General features: G+C 45.9%; 1 protein-coding gene across 1 annotated transcript in view; it reads left to right on the top strand.

Moving 5' to 3' along the window:
* LOC147728931 (sulfotransferase 1 family member D1-like) overlaps positions 1-25,695 on the top strand; it is a 308,979-nt gene that overhangs the window by 186,406 nt on the left and 96,878 nt on the right. The window contains exon 5 of the mRNA XM_086959171.1: positions 21,154-21,280. Coding sequence (XP_086815297.1) covers positions 21,154-21,280 — 127 coding nt within the window. The remainder of the gene's footprint in view (positions 1-21,153; positions 21,281-25,695) is intronic.

Below are 25,695 nucleotides of genomic sequence, written 5' to 3'. Positions count from 1 at the left end.
TTTGTGATTCATACTCTTGGCCATCAGCGCGTGGGAGTCCACGCTGTCGGTAATTCGCTTGCTGATGAACCAGCGAAGTCAGCAGTATCTAAATACTTAGTTGCAGCAGTCACGAGATCCAAAAGTAAGATAGATGATGACATCATGGCGGCTGTTGCTGCCACTGAGAAGGGAGGTAAATATCCTGCGGGGTTCCCTTCGAAGTACACATACCACTTAAGTCCCGATAAGGTTCCTTATGTGAAAATTCCTGAAGTTGGCGAACGTTTAATTCCCAACTTGGATCACAGAGCTTCTTTGATTACAGCGGCTCATGAAGGTGTGGCGTCTGTGCATGCGGGCGTCTCGGCCACTGTAACTCAGCTACAACAGAGGTTCTGGTGGCGGGGACTGTACAAACAGATGCGCGATTATGTCCTTTAATGTGACATTTGCCAGCAGATTAAACCTTCAACTGCTGCGCGTCCGCCTCAGACACAGTTGTACATTTCTAATAAACCACTGGGGTGCGTTTATTTAGATCACTGTGGTCCTTTTTCTTCTGATACTGCATATAAGTACATCTTAGTAGCAGTTGATTCATGCATACGCTTTGTGTGGGTATGGCCCCATCGGAGAGCTGATTCACGGACTGTCATTAAGGATTTGCGAGTCTTTGTAGGGATTTTAGCCTGTGGTACCTTCCATTCGGATCAGGGTCCGGCTTTCGCCTCTAAGGCGTATAAGGATGCTATGGTTTCGTTGAGGTCCAAGTTTTCGTCTCCGTACAGACCCGAGGGAAACAGTGTAGTGGAACGAATGAACCGTGACTTAAAGCAATCTTTGACAGCTCGAGTTATAGGCACTGGCAGAAACTGGTTAGCCCACCACAATGGCGTGCAGCGTGCGCTTAATAACCTCCCTAGAAGGTCTCTGGGTGGGCGGACCCCATACGAAATGCTCTTTGGTATCAAGATGTATGTCCCTGACCTCGACGGTCTAGACTGCAAGGCCCAGGCCGCGGTCTTTGACGTAGATGAACATTGCAATGTTTTACAGGATCTACAAAAGACCAGAGACAGTCTAGCAAAGGAACATTTGCCCTCCACATCGGATGATGCGTTGCAGATCCCGGTAGTTGGCTGGCTACCCCAAGTTGGATAACTGGTCCGAGAGAAGATCGATAACAAGAAAGAGTTTGGTCCCTCATATCGTGCACCGGTTCGAGTTCTTGGAGTGAAGGGCACGAGAACAGTCATATTACCACCACTTCCAGGTCGTAAGGAAAACAGATTTATCTCTATTGACAATGTCAAGACACACAGGGTGGCCGATTCTTCATAGCATGACACTGGCTGTATCCTGTCCTTCCATGGTGAGGCATTCTGTGCTGGCTATTACTTCTGGTGCAGAACAGGAGGTGTCCCTCGAGATGCCTGCTATATCCAGTCCTTTATTAAATACTATTCCTGTTACTAACATTGATGAGCTGAATTACACCTATCCTGCTGATTTATCCATGCCAGATTTGCAGACTCGTTTGGCCAACCAGTCCAGATTCTCCTTTGACTCTGTTTCGGAACTTTCAAAGAAACCCTCGACTATTGCAAAATATGCCACTCTATTTAAAAAACATTTTTTAATTCCCCCTTGGACATACATTTGGTTGATTTTATTTTCATTTTACCTTTTTATGTCAATTGGTTTTGTGTTTTATTTTTTCCGCCTGATCGATGGCCACTATGTCAAGGAAAGAACAGGAATTCGGTACCTTAATGGAACATTGGCCCCTCTTTCCTCTTCACATTCAGCACACAGACTGAAACGAGACTTGAATACAGTCAACATTACTGCTTGGCCTGTCCTTGATGGGATTGTGTGGGATGCAGTTAGATTTCAGATACATGGGCCCACTGAAGTGATTAATTTTCCGAATGTGCTTAGAGTAAATATGGGGGATGTGATTAAACAAAATATACGTTCTGATGATTGGGATATTCAGGCCGTAGAAGCATTATTCTCTGATTTTAAATATTATGCAGCTTTTGATGCTGAGGATTTATATTTAGATTCTGTTAATTATGGTCATTTGTTTTGCTTCCAACATTATGCTAATCATTTTATGCATAAGACGAATTCCAGGAGGGTTGCTGTGAATTACACACAGTGGGAACACTGCCCAGCTCCATTAATAGGCAGCTCTAATACATTTCTGAAAAAATACACTTATTTTACAGACTTTAATCAATCAAATCCTGAGTTGTTTTATTTCAAAATGACATGTTCAAAGTTAGACTTACCGAAACAAAATTGCTGTATTCGAAGTCCTTTCTAGACAAATTAGCTGTAGATGGCTACGAATTCTGGAAAGGAATAATTGAACTTAAATCGGTTTGGGGTACCAAAGATTGGCAGGTACAAGGCACTGAGGCTTTGCACCGTGCATGTCTCATCCCGAATCACATGTTGTTTCTAAATTCTACTATTTCCCAAACAACATGCTTTGGATTGGCTACTTCTAAAAAATTAAATACACCAATTATCCCCGAATTGGAAAAATATTCAGGTTGGGGGTAATTTTACTGAATTGTCTATTCGTGAGTTACAAACTCTATTTCACAATTCATCCTTTAATGTATCCAGTTTGGATCCGAAGGGTTGGCTGATGTGGCAAAGAAGTGCTGATTCTTGCCAACGTCGTTTTCTGGGTTTGGCTGAAGGGTTCACACAAGTCAGACCTGATCCCCGTTTTGAAACTGATTATACTGTCACCACTTACTTGTGGGGAAACTGTGTCAGAATTGGTTACAACATTCCACTTTAGCTGCAGTTAAACTACATCTGTCTCAGTTGACTGATAATGTGGATTTAAATGATTTTATAAAAGGCCCGGCTAACGGTAGGTCTAAACGGTGGATTTATGCAGTTTACAATGAAATTTGGAAATTTTCGCAAATTGAGACTGCTAAGCGCCTAAGGGCGATTGACCAAGCAAATTTGGAAAAAGTGCTTGCAGTTGTCGATAACAGTAACCCCTTGGATGCTAATGACAAGGGTAACTCGTCATGCACTTACCATTCATTTAAATGGAAATCAATGTAAAATAATAATATTGCCTTAGCACTAAAGGGTTAACATGCTTTCTTCCCGAATTTACACGTTGAACAATATTGTCTCTTCTGTAGTTGACATTGTGAATGATGAAGTGTCTGTATTGTACCATGGACAAAATCAATTGCGTTCTGTGATGCAGTTTGCATGGACACTACAGACTCTTAAGGCGGGTCGCGTGCCCTGGAGTTACATGAACGTGTCATCCCTATTTGCCCCATTTAATTTGACTGACAAGCAGCGCATGCTTTCCATGCGAGATGCATAATTTTCTATGTTACACATTGAAAAGTTAGAATCTTTGCCCTTTTCTGTAGCTGAGGCAGCTGCTGCTACATGGCTTATCCATGGTGTTATTACGTTGCCATTTGCTTTGTACAAATTTACTAATTGTATGCGGTATATTGCAATAGGGCGATATGAACCACTAGGCAGTGCTTTCCTCCATGAGGCATGGTCTTTACCATACACGTACAGATGCTTGAAGGATGGAAAGGAAGTGAATCTGAATGGTGAAGAATGCACACAGTCGCCTGACCATTCACTGATATGCAGACACATCCAGTTGCATGGTTCTTGTGATCAGGACCGGCCTAATTTAGCCTGTGTTTTAAAAGGCACACCAGTTCCTGCAATAGTTCCCACATTCACTTTATTGACAAACGGTAGTTATTTACTTTTGAATAATGAGGAGTGTTGTGGGTTAATGGTCGGTATCGCCTATGTGGTTACTGGATCAGAACGTGTGGTGTGTTGCAAGAACGTGTTATATCCACCCACGCATGGGAATTCAGATGTTTCCATCTGGCCACGCATCCCAACCTTGAAAGCGGAGTTCAATGGTATGAGCAGAATAAGGGCTCTTTTGTCTCAAAAGGAAGTGGCCCTGAGCTCGGCCCGTGAAACTTATGTCCTTCACATAGCTAACACACGCACAGAGGTGCAGGCACTTTTAAATACTGACTTGCCATTTCATTTCTGCGAATTAGTTCATCAAATCTTTAATGCCTCCTCTACGTCTGGCTTAGCTCATTATTTTAAATTGGTTAGCAGTGATCTTGTGACTACATTTGAAAAGATTTTTGGTGTCATCCCCGCTTTCTTCCATTCAATATTTTCGAGTTTGTTTGGCGGATTCCCTGTTTTTCTGGCTTTAGCTGCAGGCGTTTTGATATTATTCTGCTTCCTAAAACATGGATGCCCATCCTGCGCAAGAAGGCGCTCAGTTCCTTCTGACACTGTTTCGCAACCGGATGCTTGATTACTATGGCACCCTGCCGCTTGCGACTTAAAGCACGGCATTTGAATTATCGTTTCGATTTTCCTATTTCACGTGTGTCCAGCCTGTGTTTCATTGCCTGAGCTGCGATTTTGACTGGGCCATTGATTTGTGTCTCTGCTTGCCGTTATCTCCTGAAGTCTATTTTAATCACCTGATGGGCCCCGTAGTTGCTCACGAGTTGGTTTGTTCTGGCGAAAGGATTATGGCCTTGGCAGCGATGCATGGACTAATGGGTCAGTGGGACATCCCCGCAGCGGCGCATGAGTTTCTGGCACATAGCGTTCTTGAGAACCCACCGAGTTGTCCTCTGATGTTGCTAGAGGGTCCGGTGCTGGAGGAGCACGTATGTTCTTTCCCATTGCTTAATTGGATGGCTGAACTGTTTTCGGATGATGACAGGGATTTCATGTTGGAAGCTGTGGCTACCTATTTTGCATATTCTATCCACCCATGAGTGGCTTTGGAGACTTTCACTATACTGGCACGTGACTTTTTAGTAATTCTGAATGGTGCCTTTTCACTTATGGACATTCATCTTTTATGTGTTCTAGGCCTATGATTTTATATTTGGCCTCAAGTTCAAGACTTTTATTACATTTTTGTTTGGCCACTATAGGCATTCATACATATTTTTGCATTGTTAATTTTTATATACATCTACATACATTTAGCTTGGCTCAATATTGTTGAACTCTGCTTTCATGTTATGCCTTTATTATAGTATTGGCTTGTTTTTTTGACCGTCCTCGGATCATTGGGGGGGTGTCATATAGTTACTGCTTTTCTATATATTGCGTTAAGTTAGCATGAGTTTATTAAATGTTTAAAAGACATGTTTTCCTTCGGCTTCAGTTTGCACACAACACATAATTGTTATTGTAGCTTTCAACCTAGACGAAAGATGTGATTTCTTTGAGAATAATATGTTATTGCTCTGATATCAGTTGTGCTTGGTACACTTGGTACACTGTCTGCACACTGAGAACTGAACCCTCTAAGAATAACCTAACACAAGGTTGCTGGGAGGCCTGATCCTCGCACCACATTAGACATAACACAAATAATGTTGCTGCCAACATTGGGCTCTAAGCGCGTTTAAGATAGAGTTACTGAGAATGCAAAAACACACTTGATGGTGCTTAGCATGCAGAGAGCTGGTAGCTGATGATGTGATCTTCTCCTACTGACATTTAGAGGTATGGGCCCGCCCTGCTAAAACCCAAATGAGACCTTCTTAGATATAATATCGTATGCTAAATAGGGTGCACGAAATATAGGTGATACAGATTTCTATAGATTTTTGCATTATAATATGCTATCACCGTTCGCTTACTATGGATTAGTGACTATGCTGATAACTCTGATTTTTATCATATGTATTCTGGTATTATATAAGATACTGCGTTTGAGAACCTTGCATTGAAAAATAAATATTTCAAACTTGCACGTGTGTTCTTTTACTCCCCGTCGTGGTTTGAAATGATTACAGAGCGAAAGAGTGTTTGTGTTTTCCACGATACCTGAGGTAACCCAAGTTCATGTTCTGGTTTGTCTAAGTCATTGGGAGTTTGTTATGACCAATGAGACACTGTAGCTAGTTCGGTAAGGGGATTTTGGATACTAAGGTGGGTTTTGGGTCACCCTAATTCACCGAGGTTCTTGATCTCTGTGCACAGTTCTGTGGGAGAACGGAAACCCTGCTACAGGGTATGCTCAGACGTGAGTCCCTTGCTCATTTTGCCACTGGATTCAAGCAAGCCGGGCTGAAGACAGCTGGAATGCCAGAAACCGGTCCTCGGAAGCTTGTTTCAGATCCAGGGAAGACATGGCTTGGCAGTTCGGGCTGGACTGTTCCCATGAGGCACAGGGTCAGACTGATTTGCATATAGCCATGTCTGAACTGGGGTGGCAGAGTGGGCTAAAGAACGGTGATGGATTAAACCTAGATCTTTTGACTGGGTGTGAGTGTTTGATTGATTCAGATGCTCCGTCCATCACCACCCCGTTTTGTACCGCTTTTGCCCGCCATAAGTGTGGCAGGGTATGCTCAGACGTGAGTCCCTTGCACACTTTGCCACTGGATTCAAGCAAGCCGGGCTGAAGACGGCTGGAATGCCAGAAACCGGTCCTCGGACGCTTGTTTCCGGTCCAGGGAAACATGGCTTGGCAGTTCGGGCTGGACTGTTCCCATGAGGCACAGGGTCAGACTGATTTGCATATAGTCATGTCTGAACTGGGGTGGCAGCGTGGGCTAAAGAACGGTGATGGATTAAACCCAGATCTTTTGACTGGGTGTGAGTGTTTGATTGATTCAGATGCTCCGTCCATCACCACCCCCTTTTGTACCGCTTTTGGCCACCATAAGTGTGGCAGGGTATGCTCAGATGTGAGTCCCTTGCTCACTTTGCCACTGGATTCAAGCAAGCCGGGCTGAAGACGGCTGGAATGCCAGAAACCGGTCCTCGGAAGCTTGTTTCCGGTCCAGGGAAGACATGGCTTGGCAGTTTGGGCTGGACTGTTCCCATGAGGCACAGGGTCAGACTGATTTGCATATAGCCATGTCTGAACTGGGGTGGCAGAGTGGGCTAAAGAACGGTGATGAATTAAACCCAGATCTTTTGACTGGGTGTGGGTGTTTGATTGATTCAGATGCTCCGTCCATCACCACCCCCTTTTGTACCGCTTTTGGCCGCCATAAGTGTGGCAGGGTATGCTCAGACGTGAGTCCCTTGCTCACTTTGCCACTGGATTCAAGCAAGCCGGGCTGAAGGCGGCTGGAATGCTAGAAACCGGTCCTCGGAAGCTTGTTTCCGGTCCAGGGAAGACATGGCTTGGCAGTTCGGGCTGGAGTGTTCCCAAGAGGCACAGGGTCAGACTGATTTGCATATAGCCATGTCTGAACTGGGGTGGCAGAGTGGGCTAAAGAACGGTGATGGATTAAACCCAGATCTTTTGACTGGGTGTGAGTGTTTGATTGATTCAGATGCTCCGTCCATTACCACCCCCTTTTGTACCGTGCTTGTGACTTCAACCTGATAAGGATTGTGGTTCCTGCTTCCTTCATTATCCGTTCTTTTACTCAACACCAGGTCAGCGGTCAAACACCATCATGAGCTGTTTGTCCTGCTCGACTCCGAGAAGCCTGACCTACTGCTCTTGACCGAAACCTGGTTCTGCGATTCTTCCCTCCCCGTTCTCTTGGCTACCCTCCCCCCTTCCTACGTTGCCCTACGCGCTGATCGCCCGGCGGGCAGGGTAGGCGGTGGTGTGGCTTTAATCGCTCGGTCTGAATTGAATTTTCAAACCCTTCCCTTTCCCCCCATGCCCCCCACTGAATTCCTTGTAGTCCGCTCCCTCTCCTTCTCCCCCCACATCACATGCCTCCTGATGTATCGCCCACCCCAGTCTTCGTCCCTGTTCTTCCCGGCATTTCAAGACCTACTGGCCACCCTGGTGGTCAACTACGCTTCGGTCTTGGTGCTAGGCGATTTTAACTACTGGCCCTCCGACCCTTCTGAGTGTACTGCTTCGAAAGAATTCACAGAATCTCTTCTCTCTCTGAACTTCGTTCCGCACATTTCTGTCCCCACCCATTCTCACGGCCACATACTTGACCAGGTGTGGTCCCTTAACCTTCTACTTTCCCCGGTGATTGTATCTCCCTGTCCCTGGTCCGACCATGCCCTTTTCTCTTTCTCCATTTCTCTCAACCCGGTATCTAAAGTCCCACACGCCAAAAACACCTGGGCGCGGAATTGGAACAGAGCTGATCTTCCCTCTTTGACCTCCCTGCTTCGGAACTCCATTCCGACCCTCTCCGGTCTTTCATCCGACTCTCAAGCCAATGCTATTAATGCCTGGCTGGCTGGAGGTTGTGACTCAGTGGCTCCTCTGCGTCGCATTTCCATCCGACGACCCAAGGACTCCAACAGGTGGTTTAACGACAACCTAAAAGAGCTAAAACTGACCGCTCGACAGGCAGAGAGGCATTGGAGAAAAAATTATTGCCCCTCACTAAAAACCCTTTATCTCACATCACTTGCCGAATATAAAACAGCAATCCTCGCCGCCAAAACCACCTATTTTTCAACTAAAATAACGTCAGCCGAAAATAAACCTAGAGAGATTTTCGGTATAGTGAATGACCTAGCCTTTTCCGACAGAGCCTCACCCCAAATCCCCCCATCCCAGCCTCTGTGCGACCAACTAAACACCTACTTTTTGGATAAGATCGTAACCATCAAGGCCAACATCCCCCTCCCCTCGTCTGCCTTTGTCGATCCTTCCCCTCCCACTGTTCAATGCCATCTTACCTCCATTCCCCCCCTCACTGAGGAAGTATTCCGGGAGATACTCCCTAAAGTAAAATCGGGCTCTCCGGCAGACATCTGTCCGGCACGAATCCTGCAACAATATGGCTGAGATACCCGCCACCCCCTCTCAACACAATCCCCAAAAGGAAGGGAAACCGGAAACTGTTCTTAAAGTTTTTGGATGTGGGATGGAGTGACCATCCCGGCCGTATTTATTAAAACAAAAGATTAAAACATTAAACGTTTCCATGTTATGTACAATTTCATTATCACATTACGATGTTTGGCTAACCTTAACATAATCTCTAATACAGAGGTTCTCCTAGCCGAACTAGCATCCTACAAAACATTCTCTAAGAACACTGAAATTGTACATCCTAACGTTTAAGGGCCAACGGCAAGGTCATAACCGGTGTCAAGATCCCTAACCAGACTTACCCCTCCCACTTAGGAGGGGCGATGGCACAGGGGCTTACCACAAGTGCAACTACTAACAATTTCCCTTGACTTGACGGGGGCACTTAAGACTCGACGCCATTTAAAGGTCGTTCGAACACTTGTGTGTGGTATCTAGAAGGTATCGTTGACCTCTCCCCACCCCACACAACTTACCGCATCTGCCGTCGCAGATGACACTAGCCCCGGGAAATTCCCCAGGAGGGGGCTGTAACCCCTCCTACAAAGGAAGGGGCCTTGACCGCCTTTCCTTTACTTCCGGCGACCCGCCCTTAGACGGGACCGCCTCCCCACTGAGGGGCCAATGGCCACCTCTCCCGAGCGCTCCCATCCGTGTTGGGTGACGCCCACTCATAGGGATCTACCAATTAGTGCTCACCGATCATGACCTTACCGCCTACCAAAAAAAAAAAATAAATACGACAGTTCTTCAACCTATGAAAACATTGGTCGCTACGACCGAAGGAACATGCTAAAAATGCAACATCACATCAAATCACTTTAATCATAACAACCTAAACGATATTCACCATCTTTATTAACTACAAACTGCTACTGTTATAGCCTGTAAACGAAACGGAAAAACAAACTTATCAATTCACTTTATTGCACAACAACTTTGCTGTCCTCAGGGGCTGGTGGGTGGGTCAAAATTGGCTCTTCGTTCCGTCCCGAGCTCACGTGTAGCGAGGAGGTGCAGCTTCGGAGCACAAGAACAAGAGGACGTCTTCTGGTCTTGCGCCTTCTTTTATCCGTCTTCAGGGCGGGCGAAAACCCGCCCCCGCCCGCCCCGGGGGCGTGGCTGGCTGCGTCGGTGTCTAGGCCAGCCCACTCTAGGGCGGGAAAAGGCGCGCCCCGGCTACACCGCTTCGGGCATACCAGCCGAGACGCGCCTCCCGCCCAAAAATGGCTTCCCGGGGGGATCGAGGCACTCATCCATACGTTCGGGGGGACCGAGTGGTCGCCCCTTTCCATATGGCTGAGATACCCGCCACCCCCTCTCAACACAATCCCCAAAAGGAAGGGAAACCGGAAACTGTTCTTAAAGTTTTTGGATGTGGGATGGAGTGACCATCCCGGCCGTATTTATTAAAACAAAAGATTAAAACATTAAACGTTTCCATGTTATGTACAATTTCATTATCACATTACGATGTTTGGCTAACCTTAACATAATCTCTAATACAGAGGTTCTCCTAGCGGAACTAGCATCCTACAAAACATTCTCTAAGAACACTGAAATTGTACATCCTAACGTTTAAGGGCCAACGGCAAGGTCATAACCGGTGTCAAGATCCCTAACCAGACTTACCCCTCCCACTTAGGAGGGGCGATGGCACAGGGGCTTACCACAAGTGCAACTACTAACAATTTCCCTTGACTTGACGGGGGCACTTAAGACTCGACGCCATTTAAAGGTCGTTCGAACACTTGTGTGTGGTATCTAGAAGGTATCGTTGACCTCTCCCCACCCCACACAACTTACCGCATCTGCCGTCGCAGATGACACTAGCCCCGGGAAATTCCCCAGGAGGGGGCTGTAACCCCTCCTACAAAGGAAGGGGCCTTGACCGCCTTTCCTTTACTTCCGGCGACCCGCCCTTAGACGGGACCGCCTCCCCACTGAGGGGCCAATGGCCACCTCTCCCGAGCGCTCCCATCCGTGTTGGGTGACGCCCACTCATAGGGATCTACCAATTAGTGCTCACCGATCATGACCTTACCGCCACAGGTCCGGATAGTTGACCGGCTATCCGGACCCCCCACAAAACTCCTACCTATAGGTCATGCTTTAAAGATTTTAACCAGGCTAGGAAGTCTCCTATGAGTAACTCGTTCCCCGCCCTCGACAGATGCACACCATCCCCCAGATACACACTATCATCATTAATACAATTATGCGAGATTGAATGCAATGTCTTGGACCGGAACAACCTACTTACTTTGTTATTCAACTTTTTAACAGAATGATTCAAAGCAGGGATCGAGATAGCCCCCCGCCACACTTTCCGTGGAATCATATGAGACCACGCAATTAGGCACCCCGGAACTCTCCTCGCTAACCAACTTACCGTGGAAAGCATAGCCTCCAGGAGCAGTCGTCTACCGGTGGTGACCAAATCATTGCCCCCCAAATGCACTATGACTATGGACGGCGGTGACCTCATCCGCCCTAACAGGCCCTCAAAAAATTCCTGAAACTGGTCAATACAGAGACCGCCCCTTCCGTAGAAGGACACTCTGTACCCGTATTCCCCAGCTATGTGAATCATGTCACCTGCTTTGAATACGTCTGCGGCCCGTCTCACGTATGAGTGGCCCACGACCCACACCTCCTTCTTCACAGCCGGTGACGTGCGACCGCTGGCCTGGTGTTGGGTCGACTGCTCAGTCTGCCCTGCCGCGTAAGCTTGCACAACTGAAAATAAATAAAAGACAAGAGGCGTGAGTACATGAATACAGCTTCACAACATGTGCAATCGCACGTACCTCTTATAACAATTGGAGGACCAACGCCCCACACGTTTCACTTGTTCTACATTAAGACCCCTGGCTGTAGCTTCAGTGGCAGCCCCTATACGAAAGGAGTGGGTCCCAAATTCGCCCGGGTCCAAGCCCGCTGCGGCAATGGCCATTGCAAGCACCCGTTGAAACTGAAACCTCGTCAGCGGGGTGGCGTCTGCATGCCTCAACAATGTCCCCCCCCATGATGCCACTCTCTGTGCTAGGTAATCTTCTAAGCACTGTACCGGACACATGGATGACTCGGGGTTCCTGCGAATGATCGTACAGTCCCCTCTCCCATCTTGGTCAGTCTTAGACCGGAGAAAGGAGACAATCATCGCGTCCCCCCTGATCTGAACATGCTCCCTGCACAAGCCCCCCGTAACATCCTGTTTGTTCCTTGCAACCAGCTCACTAACTCTCATAGCCCCGTGGAACGCCAGCGTAAATGCAGTCCGGAACAAACAGGTCTCAAAAGGGGACGAGCATGTATTCGGGAGTGTGGCCAGTAACAGGGACAATCTGTCTAGACCTATCGGTCGTCTCACGTCTACTCTGCGACCCTCTAGGCGTTGCCACCCACGCAGCGCTTTCTGTACTGTGAAAGACGCTGTTGGGTCCAGGATGCCATGGGCCCTGGCAACAAAGGAAATGGCGGCACGATGCCTTTGGGCCGTAGCCACCGATTTCCCAGCCCTGTGTAAAGACATAAGAAAGAGTACTACCCACTCTTCCTGACCCCAAAGACCCCCTCTCTCTGCCCCCAAAAAGGCTAAATAGGCCTGGAACGCCCCTTCATATGCCTTCCTTGTCCTGGGTGCTAGACTCTCTCCCACGAGGTGACGAAGTTCGGGGCACCGAGAGACCAGAGAGCTTCTGGGAAGGGTGCCGGCTCCGGGTCCGCTGAAGGAAGGAAACCCGAGAAAGCCTGCATGTGAAAACGAGACAGTGCATCAGCAGCCTGATTCATCACCCCTGGGACATGTTTTGCTCTGAAAACCACGTTCAGTTGCATACATAGTAAGACAATTTCTTTGAGCAGCCTCAAAATCAATTTACAATGGGCTGACTGACTGTTGATGCATTCTACCACGGTCATATTGTCGGACCAAAAAACTACAGAATGATCTCTGAAACCTTCTGGCCAGGTTCTCAGGGCAACGAGAATGGGAAATAATTCAAGGAAAGCGATATTACTCGTTAGCCCCTTCTCGTGCCACCATAGGGGCCATCTTTGAGCAGACCAGCTCGTGCCGAAGATGGCGCCAAACCCTATGCTTCCTGCTGACTCCGTCCATAGCCCAAGCTCTTCCGAGGACACGGCTGGCTTGTTCCAGACGACTCGGCCATTGAAGTCCGCCAGGAATGCTAACCATATCCGTATGTCCTGGCGGACCTCAGCCGATAACCTCGTGCGATGATGACCCTCCTTCAGGCCGATCATCGCTTGGGCAATGGAGCGGGAAAAAGGGCGAGCCATTGGGATTACTCTCAAGGCAAAATTCAACTTCCCCACTAATTGTTGCAACTGATGCAGTGTAACCTTGGGTGTATTTAAACATACTCGGAGGGCTGACCCGAATTGTAACACTTTGCTAGCCGGTAAACGGAAACACCCCTCCCTTGAGTCCAACTCGATCCCCAAAAACTCGAGGCAAGTCGTGGGACCCATAGTTTTACCCGGTGCCAACGGCACACCAAAATGACCCATCAACCCACAGAATTCGTTTAAGGCCTGGGCACATTCGGGATTTCCGGCGGGGCCAAGGAACAAAAAGTCGTCAAGGTAGTGCATCACATTTCGAAAACCCGTCTTTTTAGTAAACACCCATTGCAGGAAAGTACTGAATTGCTCAAAATAGGCACATGATATAGAGCATCCCATTGGCATACACTTATCCATGTAAAATGATCCTTGGAACCCGAATCCCAAAAGACGCTGGTCGTCTGGGTGTACCGGGAGCAACCGGAACGCTGACTCGATATCGGATTTCGCCATCAACGTCCCGGGCCCCAGGCGATTCAAGATGGCTACTGCCTCATCAAACGATGCGTATCGCACCGAACAAACTTCAGGATCAATTGCGTCGTTCACCGAAAGGCCGTGTGGCGCAGACAGATTATGGATCAGACGAAACTCACCTGGGTCCTTCTTGGGGACCACCCCTAACGGAGAACAAACAAAATCCGGTACCGGGGGAACACTAAACGGGCCGGCGACCCGTCCCCGGCTAACCTCTTTCTGAATTTTTTCCTGCACCACAGATGAATGTTGTAAAACAGAAAGCTGATTCCTGCAAATCCCTACACCCTGAAAGTCCCCTACCGGGATGCGGAAACCATGTGTAAAACCGTTCCGCAGCACCCCGGCAGACGCACGATCCGGGTAATCACTGAGCCAGGGGATCATTGCCAAGGTATCAATCGGGGTCGGTAGAGGCGCCCCTCGGACTAAATTAGACCTGTTTGGCGCCTCCCTTGCCCCCATTCTCACCCGTTCTGGCTCTGCACGCTGACTCAGGATGGGACGACCCACACGTACTACATTCGTGTTTAAATTTACAAGACCCCGGAGGCCTGGTACATTTCCCTTTATTGAAGTTATAACAGAAACCCTTTCTCCCGTTATTACCTGTGGGCCTCGACTGGTCGTCGGTGCTCGTACTTGGTCGAAAGGGCGACCCCCCATTTTGGCGGGAGTAGTCAACAACATTGCTCCCGACCAATGGCATTCGTAACATTCCCGATTCTTTCATTTTATCCCACGTTAAAGAATCGTAACAATCCCAGGTCAAACTCTTGTTATGTTCCTTTTCCTTCCTGAACAGATTATCATAACAAAACCAATGGTTACCTTGATACGCCGTCGAGTAACCCATAATTCGTGATTGGTAAACGGGAAACTCAGGAAGCAACTCAGGCCTACGTTCCCCCAAGATCGACGTAAAAATACCCCAGGCATTGCCCCAGTTCCCAATGTTCTCATTTACCTTAAAGGCGGCCATTTTTGCGCGCCAAACACTCGGATGCATTAGGTCCTTCTGACTTTTTACATGCTCCACATCGTAATGATCAACAAGCAAGGAAAAAATATTCACGTATTCCCCTGCCCAGATCTTTTCCTTTATGGCTAAAGGCACATGCTGTCCCAATCTCTCTCTACGAGAGGGTGCTGACTCGTCCCGTGCAATCGGCAATGGCCGCTTACCTGAACCGGACGCAGCTTCTGCCGCTTGCGGCTTGTCTATCCCTGCCAACGGTGCGGCCACTCTAGCTGCCTCCTTCTTCTCACGAAGTTTTTTGATCAGCGCCTGTGCCTCAGCAGCCGTGGCGCCATCACTGCTATCCCCCAACCATGCCGCTAGCTGTGCTGCCAGCTCGGGGGGCATGTCTTCCTTAGGCGTCGGGGTGACGACAACGGGGATTGGATTCCCCTCGATCGGTACTGGGGTCGGCGCCTCGAGCGGGGCAGAGGGAGCCGGGGCGTCCCCCCCAGCTGGAACCCTTTTCGATCTCTTAGGTCTCCCTCCAGCCGGTGGTTGGCCCGATCCCTCCTCCCCATCTCGCTCCGCCAGCCGCTTCTTTATGTCGGACATATCCTTAAAAAGGGCCCGAACCATCTGCTCGGTCGTCATTCTCTTTGGGCCTTTATTGGGCATCTCTCCGACGAAGTCTCTGAAAGACAAAGAAAAAGATCAAACGCTCAAAATTGGCTCTTCGTTCCGTCCCGAGCTCACGTGTAGCGAGGAGGTGCAGCTTCGGAGCACAAGAACAAGAGGACGTCTTCTGGTCTTGCGCCTTCTTTTATCCGTCTTCAGGGCGGGCGAAAACCCGCCCCCGCCCGCCCCGGGGGCGTGGCTGGCTGCGTCGGTGTCTAGGCCAGCCCACTCTAGGGCGGGAAAAGGCGCGCCCCGGCTACACCGCTTCGGGCATACCAGCCGAGACGCGCCTCCCGCCCAAAAATGGCTTCCCGGGGGGATCGAGGCACTCATCCATACGTTCGGGGGGACCGAGTGGTCGCCCCTTTCCAATCTACTCCTTCTGTCCCGAACCCCCCATTACTTTCCTCAATAGATCTTTAGCGCAGGGAGTAGTGACCCCTGCGCTCAAATCAGCCACCATAGTGCCCATTTTAAAGAAGCCTGGCGCTGACCCTTCCATCTCTGCCAACTACCGCCCCATTTCCCTGCTGCCCTATTTGGGCAAGGTGCTGGAGCGCCATGTCACCACGGTACTCAGTGCCCATGTAGAGGCAAATGGGGGTCTGGCTTCCCGCCAGGCCGGCTTCCGCCCAAGGCACTCGACCGAATCAGTTGTGGTATCGGTCCTAGACAACCTCAGGAAGGGAATGGATCACAACAAACACCAGGCGCTGGTGCTCCTCGATCTCTCCGCCGCCTTTGACACGGTGGACCATAGCATCTTACTGTCCCGTGTCAAGGCGGCTGGAATCGAGGGATCAGCCCTGGTCTGGCTTTCCTCCTTCCTGAGGGACCACACCCAGGCGGTTCAGCTAGGAGACTTCACGACCACCTCACTCCCCGTCACCTGTGGTGTTCCCCAGGGTTCCTCTCTCTCCCCCTTGCTGTTCAACCTTTATATCTTTCCTCTCATTTTCGCACTTCAGCAGCTGGAGGTCACCGTGTTCAATTATGCGGATGACCTCCAGCTCATCTTTGACCTATCCTCTTCTCCCCTCTCTGTCTCTAACTTCCAGTCCACTATGATCTTCATCAGGGACTGGATGAACCACAACCATCTCAAGTTGAACCCGGACAAAACCGAGTTGGTTCTCACCGGTGGTTCTTCCAGTCCCTGGAACTCTCTCTTCTGGCCCTCCTCTCTTGGTCCCGCCCCCACTCCTTCAACCACGGTCAAAACACTGGGTGTCAAAGTGAACAACCATCTCACCCTCCATTCACAAATTAGCTCTGTAGTCTCCTCCTGCTTCCTCACCCTCCGAACCATCCGCACCGTCTCCCGCTTCTTTCCCCCCACGCACTCAAGTTGATCATGGCCGCACTGGTGATATCGCGGCTGGATTATGCCAATGCCCTATACAACGGCATCCCGGCATACAGCCTGCGGAGGCTCCAGATGGTATAGAACCAGGCGGCCCGGTTGGTCTATGGTCTCCCACGTTACCACCACTCCACACCCCTCCTCAGGGAGCTCCATTGGCTTCCTGTTAAGGAACGTTCCCTTTTTAAAACCGGCTGCATGGTTTTCCAGGCCCACCAAAGCACTGCCCCCGCCTTCATTTCCTCGCTGATAAACGAATACGTCCCCACCAGAGAGCTTCGTTCCTCTTCCAAGTCTCTCCTTCAAATCCCACGTTTCAAGCGCAAAAAGTGGGGTGGAGCCAATTTCTCTACCTTGGCTCCTACATTCTGGAACTCCCTCCCCGACCACCTTCGCTCTGCCACTCATTATGTTTCTTTCCGCAAAGACCTAAAAACGTTCCTTTTCAAACAGGCCTTCTCCGTGTAACCGGCCCATTCTTGCCCTACGACAGGTTTATTTTGCCTCAGTTGCCGGACCCTTCACTAGCGCCAAGAAACCGTACGGTGAACGTTGCGCTTTATAAATGTTTTAAATTTGAAATTGGAAAATTGCTTGAGTGGAGTTTCACCTCCCTCAACCAGTAACCCAACTATTTACAACTTTCTTAAGGCACTACTATGATTTTACATTAATTGCAGAATTATACACATTTTAAATGTACTACCATTTTCTTATTCTGTGTTCTACCTATGCATTTAACTTGACTGTTCTAGTTAGAGTAGCTTCATCTTGATGTAGGCATAATCGAATGGGAGAGTCTAGATTTGGTGAAATCAGCCTCTTACTATGGCTTGTTGTGTATTTATCAAAGCCTTCTCAAATTCTTATCACAAGAAGACTGTCACCGGCTTATTTATATCTGGCTGATGTTTCTTTTTGATCACACATCCAGTCCTTCACTTATTTGATTAAGAAAAAAGTGACAGATATTACTTTGTGCCTGTCTAAGTTAGAGTGATTTATTTTTTAACTCCTTAAACACCTACCATTGTGAGCATGCCCTCCTATTCTTTTTCAGTGTGTACGCCAAATATCCCCTGTTCCACTTAAATGGAAACCAAAAAGACCTCTGTCTCTCAAACCCTGGTACCTGTGTGATTGAGCCCCATCTCTATTCATATGTCATACCCCTCCCTCCTGGTAAGTGGTGTTGTGTGTCTTTTCTGGATACAGCTGGTGTACTCTTGACTTATCTAAAGTTACCATCAGTCATTCAATGATGATGAAATGCTCTCCTGCACTTACATCTACTTTCCTCTGTTCCCACGTATGCACATGGGGTGATGAATGTGAAGTTTTATTTGAAAGTAAAAGAGTACTTTCACTGTGCATCATTCACTCTAGTCACTTAGTAACATATGTACCACTGTAGTGTGCTGCTGGCTATTCATTATGTAGCGCTGTAGTGCCTCCATAGGGTTTGATTGTGCTACAGGATCATGATTTGAGTGGGTCCACATTATGGTGTTGTACATACAACATAAGTTATGATGTGAGTTGTGGCACAAATCTGACAGCCTGACATTTTGAATAGGTTCTTAATGGGAGCTGTGGTAAGAAGAATGTGTCCAAGAGTGAGGAATTGGTGAATTTTCATTGCATAGGGAATTATGTGAGGTGTTTGTGACAACAAAATGTATTTTGTAATTAGTAATTTACACTGCCTTCAAGTGGTACATGGCCGACACCTCCTACTTCCAGGGGTTGAGGGGTCTGGGAGTGCCACCACCTATTCTCATTGCATGTTGGGTGGTGGAATTGACTCTCCGATGCAGGTTTTTATACCACTTTTGGATGATCTCCTGTGAATATCTAGTATTGGTTACTGTATTCTCTTTATCCACAACTCTGGCCTGCATTTCCTTTCCTTGGCTCAAGACTGTTGTCTGCACCTGTGCTTCAACTGATTAGGGCTCAACCCTAACTATAAAGGTATCAATTGTTTAATGAATCTGGGGAACTTCTGCCAGCCATGTCAATATTTATAATACAACAGGACCTTGGATTCTAAGGTATGTTATATGATTTGTTTTGTTTCTGAAGTGATGCAGGTTTTGCTGATGGGTCGACTTTGAACAGTGCATTTTGACTGATGTAGACATCAAATTTGACAGATGTATCCACTTACGTAATCCCCATATGCCATTGTTGTCCTTTGTCAGAATAGTACCTTCATCACAGTGGACAACTGTCCACCATGGCAACCTTGATGGAGGATGTCTGTCAACAGGGGAATTACAAAGGCCTGACTGACTACTGATGGACCGTCCTCCACCACTGTGGATGGAGATCCATCTGCCAAAATCCTAAATACGGCCGTCGGTTAACTGCTGGCCTGACAGTCAGGACCAAACGTCCACCTGCGAATTTCTGAAAGAGGCCCTAGGCACGTTTTTTAGATATGGATGGATATGTGACATCTGACAAAAATTGGCGATGGCACTTTGAAAACAGCGGATGGGATATCTGTCACTTTTTGGTGGCTGTCCCGTCAACTTTGCCAAGTAGACCCAATACTCGAACTTCATTAATCTATTATTTTTTGCTCAGCTCTTCTAGCTAGCTTCTTATGCTTTTAAAGAGTATCTTCTATTTGAAATTTCCTTATCCTTATATAGAATAAGAGATGCCTGTAGGCTGGAGATCTCAGCTCTCCCTTCAAAAACACTCTAGCTTCTTTTTTGATACTCTATACAAAGAAGCAAATAACATCGGAGCCAAATATACACATCCGAAGAATGTCCCTCTCCTACCTTTTCCCAGAATGTAAATATACACTTAGGGCCCGATTCACAGAACTAACTTAAGACAAAATCCTAAACTTACTACCATTCTGGTATTCACAGAAGGTACTTACTCATTTGGGTATTCACAGAAGGCACTTACTCATTGATGAGTAAAGTGCCTTCTATGAATACCAAATTTTGGTATTCACAGAACGCACTTACTCATCAATGAGTAAGTGCCTACTGTGAATGCCAAAATGAGTAAGTGCCTTCTGTGAATACCAAAATGAGCAAATGGTAGTAAGTTGATTATTTTGCCTTAAGTTAGTTCTGTGAATCGGGCCCACTGAAAACCTATGCTTGCACCTTGTGAACAAAGTTTACATACTTTTATGTGGAAATTAAAAGTGCAGAGTTATAGTTTGCATCTTAAATTCTGTAATGATCTTTCTTCATTTGTTGTAGCCATGTCCCAAATTGATTAAAAATATAAATGCAAATGGTATAAACAAAAGATAGAAGTAATGTATTTGGATGGAGGTTAAAACGAGGCATTCTGGAACAAGTTAGAAAATTAAAGAATTAAGGGCCCGATGTAGGTAGCCCTTTACCGATCCGAATCGGCCGAAAATACCAATTTTCGACCGTTTCCGATCGGTAAAGGGCTACCGAGATGTAGGGGCACATTTTCGGTAATTTTACCGAATCGGTATCATTACCGAATCGGTAAATTTACCGATTCGGTAATATGTACCGAATCGGTAAAATAATTACCGATTCGGTAACATTTACCGATTCGGTAAAATTACCGAAAATGCAATGTAGGTAGGCAATGTACCTTCTGCACATGGCTTACAGAATCGGTATTTTACCATGGAATACAAATCCATGGTAAAATACCGATTCCGGTGTGCATGCACATGTGTGCATGCACACCTATGTCATGTGACAGGCAGACCTGCCCTTAGGGCAGGTCTGCCTGCCACATGGCACCTGTGCCTGTTTTGGGGGTGCCAGAGGGTGTCAAAGTGACACCCCCTGCACCCTTGTGAATTCTTTAATTACCGATTCGGTAAATACCGAATCGGTAATGCCTAATCATTCCTATGGGCTTCAAAGCCCATAGGAATGAATGGGCATTACCGATTCGGTATTTACCGAATCGGTAATTAAAGAATAGCTAAGGATTCGGTATCGAATCCAGATGTTGGGACCTACATACCATTTACCGATTTTGAAATACCGAATCGGTAGGATTCGGTATTTCAAAATCGGTAAATGGGATTTACCTACATCGGGCCCCAAGTTACGAATTTTCAGATGCTGAAAGCAGTTGAAAACTCCAGGTGAAAGTCAAGTATAAAATGAGGAATTACTGGGAGATTTTGATCAGCAATTATGACTCACCTGGTATTTCCTAATTTATAGATGGACTCTCAGGATCCAATTTGTAGTGAGCTGTAGTTACTAGTCCCCCCCCTAATATAGGTACGTCCAGGAGGGAGGGGGAGGCCGGGGATTAAATCCAGCTTATTTCCCAGGCCACTCGTAGTCAGTGCAAAAGATTAGGGTAGAAAATATTTTATTTGATTTTTGAAATTTTGTGTCTTTTCTCAAAGGGGGATTGCTTTGCTCTAGATGCAGGCTAAATGTGCTCTGTATAAATCTGACCCTTGAATAAATAGTAGTCTACATTCTCCTTTATTTCCTTGACTAGATAGTCTATGTGGCACGAAATGCCAAGGATGTGGCAGTCTCATCTTACCATTACAGCCTGGCACACACACTGCCCCCAGAGCCTGGGACCTTTGCAGAGTATTTGGAGGACTTTATCGCAGGAAACGGTATGTGACATTTCATATTTCAATGGGTTTTCTGCCTTTGTTGTGGTGTTATGAAAATTGCTAGAAGGAAAAGGCTGTTATTTATATTGCATGTGAAGGAGCCAGGTGGACATGTTCTAGATTGGCTCTAGAATCTCGAATTGATGGTACCTTTTCTCAGCATGAAAGCGTAGGGGTATATATATTGTTAGCAATATCAATCAATCCAATTTCAGTTCTCCCGAGCCCTTAAGAATCACAAACTACAGAATAAACTACAGAATAAAGTTAGTTAATTTATTACAAAGCCAAAAACAACCCGGAAATACAGACACCTTAAAACGAGGGTGTAGAAATCCATTGGGACTAGTACAAAGCCAAATCTACGAATAGAGTTGAGGCAATGCAGCATACGTAAGACAATCAATTCAAGGATCAATATACAAAATATCATGTAACAAGAGTCCAAACTCCCCTGCATTCAGGGTTCATGGAAATAAAGCATTCATCTATCCCTGCACTAACACTAACTTGAAATCCCTAGTTAAGAATGTTGTGGACAAGATGAGTTAAGGTGTCAGCATGTGGAGTCTTCCTTAGAAGACTCTTCACTTTGTTGGGTCAACTAGCATTAAACAACTGAGACAGAGCTCAGTCTAACATACTCTCTTTCCTAAGGTCAGTGAATAAGTAGACTCTTTCCCTACATACAATACTCCCAGTATCTTAGGTACCTTCCCAGGATGTATTTTCAGTCACACCATCCTATTAGGCCACATTTTTGTTGATAGTTTTCCATGGGACGACGATTTTGCATGTTGAATTTAATTCCCAGGCCCTCTCCGGTGAGAAAGTGCAACAGTTCTCCTTACTGGTGCTGGAACCCGAGGTATCTTCATCTCTCCTTGCCTAATTCCTAAAACAAAGACATTATTCTAACTAACAAGGGCGCTTCTTCCATCTGCAACATAAATGTGAGAAAACACAGAATCTAACAGACACCCGGAATTCAACTATTATTTTCTAATGAAAGAGCTTCCAAGAGAAATGCATTCCAGGCCTACAATAAGCAGCTAACATAGGCGAAATGAGCATTAGCTTTACGAAATTATATAAAATGTAAGACATATACAGTTATTATTTTCATCTACTTATAAAATGACATGATTAAGAAACATATTCAATATTAAAATTATAGTCACTTGCACAATACAAGACCCTTCTGTTAGGGCTCTCTGCTGTTTAAATTTGATTTTCTAAATAATTCTCCATATATTCTACATTTTGGCCTTCACATTTCACATTCATGGGATTTCATTACAAGACCCTAACACTGAGGTTAACGCAGCAAAAGATTATATGCGGATGCAGTCTACGCATGTGATCATAATGCACCCCTACAATGGAAATTGGATTTTATGCTATATCAGTCACTCCCTCTGATGACCTGTGTCATCACAACGTTCTCTAACTTCCTGTAGAGTAGACTGACCTAATCCTATGTCATAGCTTATCCCTTCTGTCTAAATGCTTAAGATTTTCATTATGACTGTCCTGCAGTCTTTCCATTTTCCATTCTCTCCCTTCATAGGAATTTTCCTATTGTCTTGACTTGTGCCATTTGCATGCCCTCACTATGTCTAACAAGATTATAACACAAGCTACAATAATTAAAATGGCTTCAAATATAACCAAAAATCCCTCTTCCAAGATTTGCAAACCAACTTTCAACTTTTCCAAATCCTTTCCCAATTATATCCCAACTTCCCTCAGTTGCCATATCATGTATCTCGTGATGTAGCTCAATGATATACTTCCTCAGGGCCTTACTGTTTTCTGGTATATAGGTGCAACACTATTAAACCTTCAGATTTTACAGACTATGCCCAATTTTGCTAAAAACATATCTAAAGCAAGACTGCTTTGCATTACCAAAGCTCTTATTGAAACCATCTCTCCATCTACAAGTAGTAGTGACTGATCTGTATTAACTGACAACGTATTCACAATAGGAGATAACTTCCTAATCTTGATGTCATTCAAAACCACTCCCAAACATCTGCAACATTGCTCTAAATATATACCCCATGATTTCACCAGCACTTGTTCCATGTTTCTCTACATGAGCTGCCATTCCTTCCAAACTCTCCAAATGGTATATTTTTGGAAACACAACAGCCACATAACAAGTACCACACTCATTATTTAGAAGATGAACATACTCCTTACTCCCACGCACAAAGTACACACTTGGCATCACTTCATCAGCTTCCTGCACAAATTTCTTTGAGGAGGCATCAATCAGAAACGTGTGTTTACATGCACTCTGTCCCACAAATATGGTGTTGTAACATATCTGCAGATATCGAATGCAAAGTTTGCCTTGTTCTTCCCAATCTAGAGCTATAGGACCATACCTTCCCTCAGCCTTGTCAGCTAGTTCTTCCTCAGTCCATTTAAAAGTTTCCTCCCTACTATTAAGATGAACTGTTAGTCCCCTGTGTCCAGCTTCTACTTGATCTACAAACTTTTTCTCCATATCTGTTAAAGTATAAGTTAAATTGTATCTATGCGGATAAGCTGTATCCAGTGTGAATCTAGGTACAAAATACTTTCCCATTCTCTCTTCTTGCTTGTAGTAGTCATATTTGTTCAGATGTTTATAAACTGGAACCTCTGAAAGCATCAAATCATAATTTGAGAAATAGCACTCATAGTGACTCTTTCCATAAAATATGATAAGAAGCAGACTGCAACTAATTCGATATGTCAATGGCAGATGGTGATACCTTATACCTTCCTCAACTGAAGCAGGCAATTGTATACCCACATAACTGTCTCTCACAAACATGGTGTCCACATACTCGTACAGTAATTTGCATAAGCATTCAGCGTATAATCACCTTTATACAAATCTGCATGTAGCAAATTAGTAGTTTCCTCTATTAAGCTTCTATCAGATCCGGAATTACCCTCTTCTTTATGGTGATTGTAGTAGGTATGGATGTCTTATGTACCCCCACTCCCTTAACCTCATACTGTGTTTATAATGTACTCAGCAATCACTACAGCTATCCCTATGAATACTCCTATAATACGTGCGCCTATTATACATTTGTAACTACCGTCTGAATTTCCAGGCTCCATTTTCAAATTGGCTTGGAATGTAGCTGTAAGAGGTTCAACACAATGTGTCTTTATTCGACTCTTACTTTTGTGCAGCAAAGTCCTGGAACAGCTTCTTTGGGATCGTGGAAATTCTATAACAGTCTTCCACTTGGGCCAAGGTTATCTTTCAAGCAAGGTTTTTTCGTATTTATTTACAATTCAAAGTTACGTTTACATCCCTTATGATATCAGAGCCAATTTTGTTGATGACTCGCTGTAACGGATGTATTACGTTAGAACGCATACATTAACATCGCGTACCTTTACAGCGCGTTCGTAACAACGAAAGTTGTTACCACGCATTGAGCTGGGGGGCGCAAAATTGATTAATTTAATTTACTATTCCAACACCATTCCCCGTGGATAGTAGGGAAGGTGTTGGGATAGTAAATTAAATCATTTACTATCCTTGAGCGCCCCCCAGTGCAATGCGTGGTAACAACTTTCGTTGTTACGCCCGCGTTGTAAAGGTATTCCGTGGTAATGCTTGCGTTCTAAACGCTGCATACCGTAACGGTTCAGCTCAAAATGTTGCAATCTCCTGTGACGGAGGCTGATTTCCAGAACTCAGAAATTGGATGTCTTCCAAAATCAATATACGTAAGCCACTCAACCTTGGTAGGTAAGGCACGGTCAATGACAGAATTGCATCAACCTCTATTCCAGGAACTTTCAGCTGAATCTCGATAATCAGTATGATTGTCTCGGATCTCAATCTCCCTGGCATTTGTGTCTAGATAGGTCCACTCAGGGGAGGCGTATCTCCAATAAAGCACCTTTGCTCTCCTTGACCGCCTCATGCTCTCTTGATGTAGTGTAGTGTGTAATTGTGTAATTGTGAGTGCCAGCTAGCTCAGAGGTCATTAGAAGCTTTCTTGAATAGATAACTATTTTACTTAGTCAATCGTGCATGCTTCGTTTCTACAGGGTTGCACAGAATTAGAGAGACGGGCATTTCAATAAAAGGGGTTTATTGAACAGTCTTCTTTCTCATGCAAGAAAGGTGAACTGCTACAATCGTTAGACAGAATGCAAAGTATAATGCGTATAGCGTAAACAGTAGTATAAAATAATATTGTAATTGCATTTTCTAGTGCTATGACATATAAAAATATATACATAAATAACACAGGCTAAAATACTCAACTGGTGCTTCTAAAATATGCCTACCCCAATGTACCTAACCTAGGTTTAGTACGAGGGAAGAAGTAAGTGTGGTCTTTAGCATAGGTTTAGTGTTTGCCAAGAATTGCCAAAGGTTTCTCTAG

Source organism: Lissotriton vulgaris, chromosome 2_2 (assembly GCF_964263255.1).
Source record: "Lissotriton vulgaris chromosome 2_2, aLisVul1.2, whole genome shotgun sequence".
Lineage (NCBI taxonomy): Eukaryota > Metazoa > Chordata > Amphibia > Caudata > Salamandridae > Lissotriton > Lissotriton vulgaris.
The sequence above is the reverse complement of the archived record's forward strand: the minus strand, read 5'-3'. Positions and strand labels throughout refer to the sequence as shown.